This window comes from Patella vulgata, chromosome 1 (assembly GCF_932274485.2).
Source record: "Patella vulgata chromosome 1, xgPatVulg1.2, whole genome shotgun sequence".
NCBI lineage: Eukaryota > Metazoa > Mollusca > Gastropoda > Patellidae > Patella > Patella vulgata.
In genome coordinates, this window is record NC_065879.2 from 18,948,034 (window position 1) to 18,963,736 (window position 15,703).

The 15,703-nt window shown below is 36.6% G+C and overlaps 1 protein-coding gene across 6 annotated transcripts in view; it reads left to right on the plus strand.

The window, feature by feature from the left end:
• LOC126808916 (uncharacterized) overlaps positions 1-13,312 on the plus strand; it is a 131,647-nt gene extending 118,335 nt beyond the window's left edge. For all 6 annotated transcript variants that reach the window (XR_007674818.2, XR_007674817.1, XR_007674819.1 and 3 more), the window contains one exon: positions 13,092-13,312. Coding sequence is in view for 3 of the 6 variants with exons in the window: in XM_050533986.2 (XP_050389943.1) it covers positions 13,092-13,139 (48 nt within the window). In the remaining 3 variants the exon portion in view is untranslated. The remainder of the gene's footprint in view (positions 1-13,091) is intronic.
• The last annotated feature ends 2,391 nt before the right edge of the window (positions 13,313-15,703 follow it).

Here is a 15,703-nt window from a genome sequence, read left to right on the forward strand (position 1 = left end):
TATCACCGTTACACCCTAAGGATGAATGACTTCAAATTTCATGAAAATCGGCCCAAAATTGACAGACAAAATGGCCGCCGTTCGTTCTCAAATAGCGTAAAAATATGGTATATCAAGGTTGTGGACCCTATATAGGTCACAATTTTTATCCGATTTTGTTGAAACTTGAAATGTAAGTTTATAACCCAAAGATCTCGGTTCCTTTGGATATTCGCACATATCGGACACTAACTTCCTGAATTATGGCCCCTGATTGTACGAAAAATCCCGTTTTTAGCTTGTGGACCCTATAGAGGTCATAATTTTTATCCGATTTAAAAAAACGTATTATTATATTACTGTTCCACCCTAAGGACAGTTGAGTTTGAATTTTGTGAAAATCGCCCCAAAATTGACAGACAAAATGGCTGCCGTTCGTTCTCAATTAGCGTAAAAATATGGTATATCAAGGTTGTGGACCCTATAGATGTCACAATTTTTATCCGATTTTGTTGAAACTTGAAATGTAAGTTTATAATCCAAAGATCTCGGTTCCTTTCGATATTCGTGCATATCAGACCGTAACTTCCTGAATTATGGCCCCTGATTTCTTTTTAGCTTGTTCTCTATCTATCTCTCGAAAATGTGGGCGTATCCTGCCTGGCAGCCGCTGGTTATATCAATGTTTTGGACCCTCTTGAGGCCACAATTTTGATCCGATTTTGATGAAACTTTAAATTTATGTTTATATCACAAAGATCTTGGTTCCTTTTGATAATCGTGCATATCCGAATGTACACGTAACTTCCTGGATTATGGCCCCCTGATTGTTCGGAAAATTGCATTTTTATACGCCCATGTGGAAATGTGGACGTATATAGCCGTCACCCCTTTCCGTCCGTCTGTCTGTCCACAATTTATTGGAACGCTGTAACGCCAAAAGTTATCTGATTGTTTAAAAATTGATATATGTTGTTTATATTAGTGAGATAAGAAACCTAGTTAATTTCAATAATTTCTGTTAATTCTAGAGTTATGGCCCTTGTTTTACTTTGTTGCACCTTATGAACCCTCTAACATCAAAAGTTATCTGCCGATCTGTATGAAATTGATAAGCGTCACTTAGATTAGTTAAAAGAAGAATACTATTGAATTTCAGTAATTTCCGTTTATTACTTCTAGAGTTATGACCCTTGTTTCACTTTATTGCACCTTGTGAATGCTCTAACATCTAAAGTTATATGCCGATCTATGTGGAATTTATACGCATCATTTAAATTAGTAAAATGAAGAACCCTATCGAATTTCAGCAATTTCCGTTTATTATGTTTAGAGTTATCACCCTTGTTTCACTTTGTTGAACGATGTGAACGCTCTAACGCCAAAAGTTATCATCTGATCTGTTTGAAATTAATATGCATTATTTAAATAAGTAAAACGAAGAAACATTGAATTTCAGCAATTTCCGTTTATTATGTCTAGTGTTATGGCCCTTGTTTCACTGTGTTGAACCTTTTGAACGCTCCAACGCCAAAAGTTATCATCCAATCTGTATGAAATTTATATGCATCATTTAGATTAGTGAAACCATGAAGCCTATGGAATTTCAGCAATTCACAATAATTACTTCTAGAGTTATGGCCTTTGTTTCATTTGTTCAACCTTGTTAATGCTCGATTGATGAAAGTTATCGTCTGATATGTATGAAATTTATATGCATCATTTAATTTGTGAAACGGAGGTCTATTGAATTTTATCAATTTCTGCCCATAATTAGTAAAATGAAAAAGCCTGTCAAATTTCAAAATTTTCTATAAATTACTTACAGAGTTAGGGCCCTTGTTTCAGTTTGTAGAACCTTGTGAACCCTCAAACGACAAAAATTATAATCTAATCTTTATGGAATTGTTTTTGCCGTCGCCCCTGTCCGTCCGTCCACAACTATTTGTGGACACTCTACAGGTCACAATTATTATCCGATTTCAACGAAACTTGAAATAAAGGGTTATCTCCCACAGATCACGGTTCCTTTCGATATTGGCATGTATCGGACGATAACTTCATGGATTATGGTCCCTGATTGTATGAAAAATCGCGTTTTTAGCTTGTGGACCCTTATCCGATTTAAAAAAACGTTCTCAATTGGCGTAAAAATATGGTATATCAAGGTTGTGGACCCTATAGAGGTCACAATTTTTATCCGATTTTGTTGAAACTTGAAATGTAAGTTTATAACCCAAAGATCTTGGTTCCTTTTGATATTCGCACATATCGGACCGTAACTTCCTGAATTATGGCCTTGATTGTACTAAAAATTGCGTTTTGAGCTTGTGGTCACTATAGAGATCACAATTGTTATCTGATTTTAAAAAAAACGTGTGTATATATAACAGTTATACACTAATGATGGTTGAGTTTGAATTTCGTGAAAATCAGACAAAAATTGTACGCAAATAGTGTAAAAATATGGTATATCAAGGTTGTGGACCACCTCGAGGCCACAGTTTTTATCCGATTTTGATGAAACTTTAAATATATGATTTTATCATAAAGATCTTGGTTCCTTGTGGTAATCACACTTAACCGAACGTAACTTCCTGGATTATGGTCCCTGATTGTTTGAAAAATCACATTTTTGCTTGTGGATTCTCTAGAGGTCACAATTTTTTTTCCAATTTTAAAAAAAGTTTAGATATATGACCATTCCACCATAATGGATGTTGAATGCGAATTTCGGGAAAATCAAATTGAAACTGCCTGACAAAATGGCTGCTCTTTGTACGCAAATTGTATATAAGTATGTAATACAAAGATTATGGACCCTTTAGAGGTCACAATTTTTATCTGATTTTGATGAAACTTAAAACATATCTTTATATTCCAAAATCTTAGTCCCTTTTGATATTTGCCCATTCCAGACCATAACTTTCTGGTATGGCCCCTGATTGTACAAAAAATCGTATTTGTTTTGTTTTCTTGCAAAATGTGGGCGTATCCTGCCTGGCAGCCACTGCTTATATAGTTCAAAATTTCGTTTTACTTGTCTTTACTACTCTAGAATCTGGAAGAGTTGTTATTATTGACGTGTTCTGGGTGACGAGAGATTAGCCATTGAAACGGTCGTTACGGCCAGTTCTTGGGCTTTTTATATATGGAACTGTGGGTAAACCACTAGAAACGTTAACGCTGATTGATTAATCAATGTCTGATGTCATAAGATCAAAAGTCGCGCTGCAGAGGCGGATCCAAGGGGTTGGCCAATCGTCTCCCATCTCCCTAAATTTCGACAGTGCCCTTTTTACTGCTGAAAGTGCCTTTTCTAAGACCAAAATATGTCCGTTCCCAACCCGTTGCAGGGATCCCAAATGACTCAAACCATCGACTCAAACACACCAGTCTGGTCTAATTAATGCTTCCACTTTCAAACGAATTCTTGTTGTTTAGCTGACGGTGCCCTAATCCTATAGAGTGACTATAGACAGACATCAGTGATAGCATCTTGTGGAATCGGCGGCATATACACTAATGCCCATCACCGACGCACATGAGTTAAACTTCATGTAGTTTACTTAGACAAAAATATCAGCCAAATAGCTCTTGGAATGGCTACAGATACAAGGAAATGACGGATAATTTTCTTGGGGTCAGTGCCCTCATTTTGCGGCGCCACCCCCCCCCCCCATTTCAAAATTCCTAGATGCGCCCCTGCGCTGTTTACCCCCGATGTGAGCTTCCACTATAACTTGTCAGATCTTCAAGTAATGTAGGCCATCGAAAGTATAAAAATCGAAACGGAATATAGATCTGTATTTTAATCGGATTGGAATTGTAACCTTTGAGATAAAGTGTAAAATATTTGTAAGATATCTTAAAATTTTTTGGATTTACAATAGTTTCACATACCGGTATTCCTTTAAATATAGACCTTTAGATTTAGGCACAACAGATCTGTTTCCGATGTTGCAGTAGAAAAGAAAAGAAAAACAAACGAATGTTAGGAAAATATAGTCCCTTAAATAATGGAATATTGTTATGCACAATTTTAAGATAAAAATTACGCAATATGTCAAGGAATGTGTCAAACAATTATATTACTGTAGTTATTTGAGAAACATAATACAGTGAATTATGAACCAATGAAAAGTTTTTTAAAAAATACTGCCTACGTTCTAATCATGGGTTCCACGTCAGCCGTATATGCCGGTCGAGACCTACGGCTATGAAAAATGACCGTTCCTAGATCTGACCTAACGAATGTTAGGAAAATATAGTCCCTTAAATAATGGAATATTGTTATGCACAATTTTAAGATAAAAATTACGCAATATGTCAAGGAATGTGTCAAACAATTATATTACTGTAGTTATTTGAGAAACATAATACAGTGAATTATAAACCAATGAAAAGTTTTTTAAAAAATACTGCCTACGTTCTAATCATGGGTTCCACGTCAGCCGTATATGCTGGTCGAGACCTACGGCTATGAAAAATGACCGTTCCTAGATCTGACCTAACGGTCATTTTGCACGCCGGAAAAAAAAAAATTTCAAACATGACTACGATCGACCTTCACTGTGTAACTATACAAGAATGCACGTCGTCTAGAAGCCAATCTCGTGATTGGTGTTATAGAGTTGTATATATAGTCGTCAACAGATTATACTGAGTGTTGTGTTGATAATTAATGATGAGTGTCTGGTAGTAGAGCAATAAATGTTAATTGATAAGTGGGAATCTAATCAACGGCGTGAAGCGGCCCATTGTTCATCATTCACGTTGTGTCCACGCGCATAAGAATTTTCAACAACAAAGCCGTTTACCGCTATTACGGTCAGGCACAATGTAAACAAGGTTATTATGATCTTCGAAAAAGGGCAATTGATATGAAGTATTGTTCTTCGAATCCAACCAACTGTCATGTCAAATAAAAACAGCATAGAAATTACGTAAATCCTCAACAACGTAGTGTTGGAAGAAAAATGCATTTAAAAATAAAATGTTTATAGCGGTATTACGGCCTTGTGGAAATTGTTGAAATAAAATCTAGAGATTAGTTAACTTGCTTACCGAACAATTAAGAAAAATACGTATTCCAATTCTATTGTGCAGCAATATTAATAATTCCACGTGTAGAAGAAATGTCGTGTATATACGGTTACTCTTATACACGACCATATTCTAGGGGGCACTAGTGTCGCTAGCCGTGAAGTTAGTTATCCGTTAGTCATTTAGTTATACATTATTAGGATTTACGTCACAATTCTGCGTCCCGTAATTCCGTAACAGATGGTCTAAAACCCCAAAAATGTGAGATATATGCCATGGATAATTATATATTTATCTTTATTTCAAAGTTATTGTATTACGACTCAAAATTATCCAGGTCAGTGTGTTTTCTATAGAGCACATGTAATTACGTGTGAGCTACTGAAATGGTTTTTCTCCGGCCAAAATTATCCAGGTCAGTGTGTTTTCTATAGAGCACATGTAATTACGTGTGAGCTACTGAAATGGTTTTTCTCCGGCCAATTCAACTATTTCATTATTTAAGTAGAAAAAACAGAATATTTAATTATTAAATAATGATCATGAGCCTTACTAATATTTCATTTTTAAGTCAAATATATTTTTTTTGTGCACCCCATGGTGACAAAGTAGTATAGACACGTGAATTCACAATACCCTACCATGAATAATAAACATGAAATATAAATTTACTTTGAAAAGTTTTTGTGCATTATCAAAAATGACCGTCAGCGAAAATTTTGAATTGGAAGCCCTGGTTCTAATAGTAAGTGCAGGGGGACTGCACCACACAAAATTTACACAAAAACAAATACACGGACAGGACATCATACTCAGGAAAACACAAACACACAGACAATTAAAAAAAAGTGAATGGATCCGGGGGCTAGCCGTAAGCGTCCACTGCGCTGTAGTGACACAGACTTCACTCAAATTTGAAAACAATTAGGAATACAACCCAAAGAACCAGTTGTGCAATGCCAGCATGAGTCATGATCTGCTATATGCTATACGAAATACAAATGTAAGCATATGTATGTAGTAAAATTCAACTATACAAGTACTGACATCGGTGAAATGTATAAAAAAAGAGTAGTCTAAACTCTAAATTCAATCAAGAGACATTCAGTATTCAATACATATAGGGTACATGTTACATCCGTCACAAAAACAAAACTGAATACAAAGAAGCAAATAGGAAATGTAGACTGTCTCGAAGGACAGTCGTCTGCTGACTGAGTTGCGACGTTATTTTGGCAATGACGTCATATCTTAGAAGGTGATAAAAAATCACAATAATAAGGGCGATAATCCAGATAAAATAACGTTAAAAGCTTAAAAACTATAAGTTTTAGCGACTTATCAGAATTATTAAAGATACATTATGGGCAGTTCTCACTATAATAATTAAAAACTATATAACGAAAAGGCAATTTGCTGAAAATTTCATTCAAATTGATCCACTATGAACCGAGAACTAAGCGAATCAAATTTCTGCCTAGCCTCGGTCATCATTACTAAAGTCAGTACGATAAACAGCATAGTCTCGATTATCCATTTAATCGTTTAATGGAGAAGGAAAGTTGTACAGTAAATCGGCTCACAATCCACTTAAGATCGAAGGCTAGCGATGCCATCTAGAGTTGATTATGGTCTGGATAAGTTAATTAATGTCTAATTGATAATTTAGATAACATTTCAGGCCTAAAGAAAGACTTGTAATAAGCAGATTTTGCTCTTGCATAATGCATGTTTAAGTTATGTAATTGTACAATTTATGATATATTAATATAATACCCCACACAAGAAATGCAAAACAGGTATGTTGAAGTAATCGTACTATGTAAGTGTATTTATAAAGGCATAACATTAAGGGAGGTAATTCAGACAGGGTTAGGTAACTACAGAAAATCTAAAATAAATTTTAAATTGGACCATTATCCAGTATGTAGTCGGTTATATACTTACAAGAAATGTCAAACTTGGTATGTTGAAGAAATGGAAGTTTATACACGTAAATTCTGTGTACGGGGACTGTACAAAGCCGGATCGCAAATTAAGGGCGGTTAAAAACTGTTTACCAAAATTAGATTCATTTGACCTGACCAGTTAGCGACCATCCACAATCTACACAGTAATGGCTCGAATGTAAGTGAATTTCTTTTAAAGATGCATTATGTAAGAGCCACATTTGCCTATTGCATGTCTTCCTTTAGGCCCTAAATGTTATTTAAATTATTAATTAGACATTTATTCTCATGACCAGTCGTGAATTTTAATGGAGTGAAATGGATAATCGAGAATATTGTTATTATCGTAAAAATGGTAGCAATGGAAATCGAGATTGCGCTTTTCTTATCAAAACTCCCAACATTTATAGCTTGGCTCAGAATTATGTAATTTGACTGAAGTGTCAATATATTCCTTTATCATTATCTATTTTTAAACTATAATATTTAAACTATCAGCTCTTTATCTTAATCTTTAGATAACAATCACATATGTCATGTTATTTATTTAATAACTGTCAAAATGATCTTATATAATAGTAATATTATTTTTGTTGAAGGTTTCATTAGGAATTGCGCTACATAGAAAATTAGTTGATCACCATGCCAGTATTAGCTCAAGTTAAAAATTTCCAACAGTTCTCAAGGCAAATTTTAAGCCACTGAATAATGTAAACCGCCATAACCAATGGACATTGTGGACCGAGTTACGTTTGAGTATGTCTTGCAGCCTCCTTCCACAATTCCATCACATGTCAGCACGGTAGCGGGTTAAAATTTGCATGTAGCTTATATCGATATCAAAAAATTACAACCTTCGGATGGAGGACAATTAAATATTCAAGTTAGTGGGACAAACAACCGCGGTCTGGGATTCAGTAAAAAACTCTTTGAACAGAGTTATCTTCTACTGGACCGAAACAACCACCAATACATCCAAGTAGGGTGAAACGACTTAAAGCAAACCCAGCACCCCATGTCCATTTAGGCTCGCCCAGATAACTAGGCTAAACATGGCTGTTTACAGTAGTAAGATGTCAACAAACTTCGATTTTACAAAGGAGAATGGCTATAAAACTTGACCTGGACCCTGTTTCACAAAAACTTAAACTAAAATCACTAAAATAGATTTTAACTAAAATCAAACTGAAATTTTAAATTTTATGCGTTTCAAGAAGATCGATTGTAACTTAAAATGCAATTTTAATTGATTTTAGTTAAAATAGTAACAAAGAGTTTTGTTTACTGGGGTTTTGAGGGGTTTTTTTGTTCTTGGGGTTTTAATTTCGGGCGTCATCTAATTGCTTATATTGCCTTACAATAAAATAAATGGGTGGGCCGCAGCTATATTTCCCATGCAATGAAAAGAAATTGAATGAAAATTATTTTTGTGAATGATAGTATGTTTAAATTATATAACCCGGGCCATTGGCAATATTATCATTATTCCAAACTTATCTATATGTCGCAATAGATCTCACAAGGTAGCTCTAATCAATGTGTGTTAATGTCGTGATTTTAAGTTGGGAGAGGGTGACAGCTGTCCTAAGTTAAAATTGATTTTAGTTAAAATTGTCCCTAAAATAGTTATGTGAAACGCCACTATTTTAAGTTAAGATACAATTTTAACTTACAATATTATTTTAGTGGATTTTATCTAAAATGCTTAAAATCGTTTTGTGAAACGCATCTATCTTAAGTTAGGATGGAATTTTAGTTTAAGACGATTTTAAGGAGATTTAAGTTTTTGTGAAACAGGGCCCAGAATTAGTTCTCACAAGAAAGAAAGCAATGGGCTGACCATTCGAGGTATTTCACAAAGTTTTAGCCATTTTAATTAAAATTTGAAGAAATGACAAGCTATTTTTGAGTCGTAGTATTACCTGGAACAGACAGTAATTTTAGGAAATTAAGATTCATCCAATTTTTTATGTCATATACAAGCCTCAAGTTTACAGATTTCGGTGGAGTCACTCGATGATTTCAAAGCAAGATATAGTTGTGTGTCGTCAGCATAAAGATGAAAGTTAATTCCATGTTTTCGGATGATATCGCCAATTGGTGTTGTGTAGGCAGTGAATAAAAGAGGACCAAGAACCGACCCCTGCGAAACTCCAAAGCGTAGGGTTTTTGAAGACGATGTTGCTTTCTCAATGACTACATACTGTGACCTATCAGTTAGATAAGAGCTATCCTTTTTAGACATAGTTCATCAACGCCAAACGTGTTTGTAACCGGTTTAATAGAATATCATGATACGCAGACTGTTTATTATCTATGTTAGTTACAATATCGTTATATACTCTCAGCAGTTCTGTTTATTATCTATGTTAGTAACAATATCGTTATATACTCTCAGCAGTGCTGTTTCAGTGCTGTGACCCTTCTTGTATGCTGACTGAAATTTTTCGTCAAGACTATTAATAACAAAATGATGTTTTAGTCTCGTGGATATAACTTTCTCAATTAATTTTGATATGTATGACAGATCAGACACAGGTCGAAAGTTCTTTAAGTTATTCGGGTCTAGATTTAGTTTCTTCTGTAGCGGTTTAACATGGGCGATTTTTGTGAACTGGCTTACATTACCATGCATAATTGATGTATTAACAATGTGTGTAATTATTGGTAAAAGTTCATTTATACACAGTTTAAGTAACCATGTTGGTATTGGATCAAGGTTGAATGAAGAAGACGAAGATTTACTTATCAAATCCTTGAGTTCTGTATTTGAAGCAGGAGAAAAATTTGTGAGTGGTGAACCAGCGAATGCTTCTTCTGCTTCTGCCAGATAATGTCCACGATCAAGAAGGAATGTTCGGTGTTAGAGCATTCCAGTCCCTGATGGTCCTTGGGAAGTATGCATATTTCCTGTAATCACTATGGAACATCAGGATGGAACTTGGTATGAATGGTATGTGTGTTTCTGCTACGCCGTAGTGGAGGCACAAGGAGGTTCTTGTTGATGTGGACTAGTCCTCTGTGTATCTTGAAGAACATTGCCAACCTCGCATGTTGATAACAGAGCTCACCAATCTTCAACAACTCAGCTTTGGTGTAGGTGATCATACTCACATAAACTCACAGTTGAAGTAAAACATGAATAAAAACTAAATTGCAATTTCTGCTAATATATCCAATAAAATAGATAAACAAGTTCCACTAAACTGATCTTCAAATCAAAACACAGGTACATGCCAAAATTAGCATGGATTAAAGATTGTTATATCCTTTAAAACACACAAGATAGTAAGAGCTAAAAACACATGCAGCCACCTTGGGCGCCATTACAAAGTCATTCTGAATATTATCACAAAGGAAAAACGTACCAAAATAACCCTAATTGACATTTTTGCATATCTGTAGCCTCGTTTTGATTTTTTCCTTGAGTGACATCAAACGTCAAAGACGACATGGGTCGTGAATATCCCTATTGAAACTAAGCACTGCATCCCGTCATTTTGACTAACTTGAAGAATAGACCTAGTACCGGTTGTTCAAAGCTCGCTTAACATAAACGACCCGTTAACATGGAGTGTCATAATTTTTAACAGAGAGAAAGCCTGTTGCTGGATGCCCCATTAACTTTAACATGTCGTTAACTTCCCGTTATACGATGGCATTTTGTCCGCTGTCAGTCCAAGTATATAACCCATAGCCTCGGCCAATCAAAAATATGGGCCTCCTCAACACGGCGTCATGGACCTCATTTATATAAGTGCTACTTTCGGTCCGACGCAGTTAATAATCGCCAAGTGACAGGCTTCAAGTTTGATTTGTAATTAATAACCATGTAAAATGGCCAATTTAATTCGATTTGGGAGGGGTATAATGATCAAATAAAGTCTCGTTAACAATATAAATGAGGAAAAGAGTTAGAACTAGTGAGTATTGTGAAATGATAGCAGGCGAAATTATTTCAACAAGTCAAAACAATATGGCGGGTAATACACCCTGTTGTTATATTATTGTAGTATAAAGTCAAGCATCTGTCAGATAACGATCCGTTAGAGCTTAAAGGGGCCATCCCGATTTTAACAGAGTCTCAGAAATAAAATCTGCGTGCGTATGAAATTTAATCGCCAAAATATAGAGGAATGGTGTATTAAATTGTCTAAAAATTTCAGCTTAATATATTGAGTCGTTGAGACGTGAACGTCAAAACCGCTCATCATGACGCGTAAACCTTTTAAGACGTCGGGGTCGTCAGGTCAGTTTTTCATTGGGTGACCTAATAATCTATAACCGTGTCTTTAGAGGTCAAAACAGTGCTTGATGTATGTACTGTACTTGATAACGAAAGGTAAATTTCACCTACACATTATTTTTATGAAATAAAAGTCTGGTTTTATCCAGACACTGTATAGTACAGCTTGGGGCACCGGTCTCCATTTCCAGATTAATAATTTAGATAACATTTCAGGCCTAAAGAAAGACCTGCAATAGACAGATTTAGCTCTTGCATAATGTATGTTTAAGTGTATGTTTTATTGTTTATTAAATGACAATAGGATGAGACACAAGTTATAAAGTATTACAATTGCGTTGCTTGGCGATGTACTACTACTACCAACACTCAATATGGAAGAATTTGTCATTTTTTTAAATTTCCTAAAGAGGTGACGCGCAAAAAAGTCTCTTTCTAAACATGCTTCTCTCTGTTCGAAGCCTTTGGGGTCATCTGCTTAGGAACGTGGTCCTGATCGATTGAAGGAATATGGTGATCAAGTTCTCCTTCTATGACTATGTTGTATGTTATTAACACTGTGCATGTCAGTGTGTGAAACGGACAGGCTTGCAATATCTAACAATAGAAATGACTGATGTAACCCTAGCAACGAAATGTAAATAACACAGGGAATATCACCTTTTCGAAGCGTCTTCCTCGTCAGTAGGCCTTATATCGAAATTATTGCAGTCGGCAAATGATAGTGTGACAGAAACAATTTTCTCTGATACGTGGCTAGGGCAAAGATAGGGGTTTATTCGTTAAATTAATGACATTAATATGATTTGAATTCGATGTAAAAAAATAACACAACATTATGACCGTTTACCCATATACACATATACACTTCGCTAGAATGTTCTGAACCATCATCGTCACAGGCATTTACAACTAGGCTCGTACTGATATGGAAGAACATTCATAGCGATAACATTGTCTGACATGCTGTCACTTTCTGTCGATGCCATATATCGGATAATATGGAAAATGCATGAGTATTGTCTATGTTGTCGTGTCACATGATTTGGCTTCAGCTCATTAATTGTCGGGTGAAATTGTTACGATTTGTTACTAAAAACAAAACAAAAAATTAAAAGAATTCTGAAATGCGTTATACAGTGAACTTATTAGTAAATAATAAAATTAAACTTTTACTATAGCATTCTCCTTTTTAGGGACCAAAAGAGCTTGGATGAGTCAGAATCCGAAATGCCACTCTTTCGCTAACCTGTTGGTGGTTGTTTTAATGGTTGCCGACCAGGGGCCGGTTTCACGAAATTTTAAGTAAGATAAAATCCAAATTTTAGTAATTTGATTGGATAATATTAGATTGATTTTAGTTCTTAGCCAATCAAAATTGAAGTATCTACTAAAATTTGGATTTTATCTTTAGTTAAGATTTCGAGAAACAGGACCCAGGGTAACCGTAGATACTGTTTTAGTCATGTTACTACTAATCGTTGGTGCCGATTTGTTTGTATACGCCGACGGAGCCACAGTGGCTAAGTGGGTAAGACGCTGGCTCGCGTGTTCGATCCCTACATTGGACGAGAAAGTTCATTGGGATTTTCCTTGTGCTGTCTAGTCTTTCGGATGGGACGCAAAACTAAGGTATCGTGTATACATTAGCAAAGGCCTAAAAGATCCCTTGGCAGTTGGAAATCGATGTAACAGTGGGCCATAGTGCCGCTGTCCGGGCAAAAGTGCCCTCATCATAGCACACTGTATGGCGTATGCCCGTCTTCATTAGTCTAGTCAGAGCAGAACAGTACCACGTTAAACGACATTTCATTTCATTTTTGTATACGCCCGCATTTCACTGATGTCGCATTGTCTTTTCATTATTTCAGCCTGTAATTCCGTCACCAACTGTGTCACCGGCAGCCAAATCAAAGTAAAACGCAGGTTGTGGTATCTATGGACAACAGACCAACCCATCATTACTGCATTATAAGTAGTTTATTTTCCAGGAATAGGAAATGTCACCTACAGCTTACTTATTAGAAGAATAATCTGGTTATGATCATATCTTTCCATGTATTAGTTAAATTATAAACTTTATCCAAGTGTATATGGGTTTTTTTTCGCCCACATTTTCATGGGGATGTATATTGTCGTCGCCCCTGTCCGTCCATAATTTGTTTGTGGACATTCTACAGGTCACAATTTGTTTTTCCGATTTTGACAAATCTTGAAATATAGGTCTATCTCTCCAAAATCGTGATTCCTTTCGATATTGGCATTTATCGGACCATAACTTCATGGATTATGGCCCCTGATTGTACGAAAAATCACATTTTTAGCTTGTGGACACTCTACAGCCTACAGGTCACAATTTTGATCCTTTCGATATTCGCGAATAGTGAATCATAACTTCCTGAATTATGGCCCCTGATTGTACAAAAAATCGCGTTTTTAGCTTGTGGTCCCTCTAGACCTCACAATTTTTATCCGATTTAAAAAAAAAAACTTTTTAGTACATCACCGTTACACCCTAATGGTGGTTGAGTTCGAATTTTGTGAAAATCGAACCAAGACAGCCAGACAAAAAGAAAAAGTGAATTTATCACAGTTATACACTAATGATGGTTGAGTTCGAATTTCGTAAAAAAATCAGACAAAAACTGACAGACATAAGGGCCGCCCCTTATACACAAATAGTGTAAAAATATGCAATATCAAGGTTGTGGACCCTCTAGAGGCCACAGTTTTTATCCGATTTGGATGTAACTCTAAATATATGTTTTTATCAAAAGGTAGAAATGGGCGATTCTTCCAATTATCCCAAGTTTTGTAATGTAACTAGTTTCGTTTGTATTGAACGCTTCAGACTGGTTGGACTTAAAAAGTGAAGTTCTATTAATACTATTCCGGGACTCCGGTAAAAGAATTTGGCGGGGTTGCCGGGGTTATTTTACCAGGGTTTGGCGTATTTTGGCGGGGTTGTATTACCGAGATTTTGTATTATGGCGAGGTTGCCAAGGGTTGTATTACCGGGGTTTGGTATTATGGCGGGGTTCAAGAGTTGGCGAGATCCTGGGGTTTGGTATTATGGCGGGGTTTATGAGTGTGCCAAATATCGGGGTTCGGTATTATGGCTAGATTGAGGAATAACCTAAAGCAAAGCCAGGGGACTAGTTTCGTTCGTATTGAACTCTTCAGACTGGTTGGATTTAAAGGGGAAAGCAAGTCCGGGTAGGGTCTGGGGCCCTTGAGGCTAGAATAGGAAAGAAAAAAAATAATATAGATGATTAATTTATTAGACCAGAAATAAAAGAGGAGTGTTCGAAATCAAGTTGAGTCAGTTGGCACGCGAGCGTCGGGTCTCGCTCGAGTTCTTGTTGCAGTTGTGGTTCATTGTTGACTCTGAATAACGTGTCAGTGGACGGGTTTCTGTTCCTCCAGATGTCACTGCGGCTGGAGCAGACTGTGTCCCAAGTTTCTGCTGCTAACTGGCTCGTGGAGATGTTGTGATCCCAGTTTCTGAAACATGGGAACGGTGCCCCTGACGGTGTAAGGTGGCGTGGGATCTGGTAGTAGATTGTAGTGGGGCCACACGTGAGGGGTTATACAACACGTACAGTTTCCGTGGAAAAACTGATGGCCGGGTTGGTGGTACCTAGATCCCCTATAGTGGTGGTGATGACTTGCTGGAGCTGGTCTCGCTTATCTTGCAGTTATGCTTCTGAAGATATTCTGACCTTCTGTAGGATTTACTGCAGAGGGCGCATGTAAACCTGGGTGCCGCATGTCTCGATGTCGGAGGACATGGCATTTCTTGGATAAGACTTTCCCACAGATGTGGCAAGCGGCCATTTTGGTAGAAGAGTTGCTATGACGTCGGGTATCGTATTGTGACGTAATAGTAAGTAACTTAACGTGGAATAGTATAAAAGAGGTAGCACGGTGGCACCTAAAGTGGGGTTGGGAGGCTAAAAAAGATCCAAAGTTGGGACACCCAGTGGGGAGGGTTGTAAAACAAAGATAATAAAGGGGGGGGGGCCTAAGTTCAGATTTTGTCGTTGATACCGTGTGGTTTTTAATCTTATAATCCAATGTAATTCGATTGTGCGTCTATTGGTAGTAGAAGTATATAGCTCAGGGTCTGTGCCAAGTTGTTTAATTATTTGATAGACAAGGTTTCGATTGGAATGTCTGGGTAAATGGAAGTGGGAGGCGATTGGGGTGTCTCTCCTGTGGGTAATATCAGCATAGTGTTCCTTCAGCCCAATGCAGAACAGTCTTTTGGTTTCGCCTACATATTGTTTGTGACATACATTACAGGTGAGAAGGTATATTACATTCTTGCTGTGACAGGTCCAGTTGTTGGTAGTGTAAGACGCAAATTCTTATTTCGTTCCACATATGTAATTCGCAATATTTTTTAAGTGCGAAATTTGTATGAGACCAATATTTTGCGCGGGCTTCTGTAACAGATACCTGATTGCCCAGTCTAAATTTA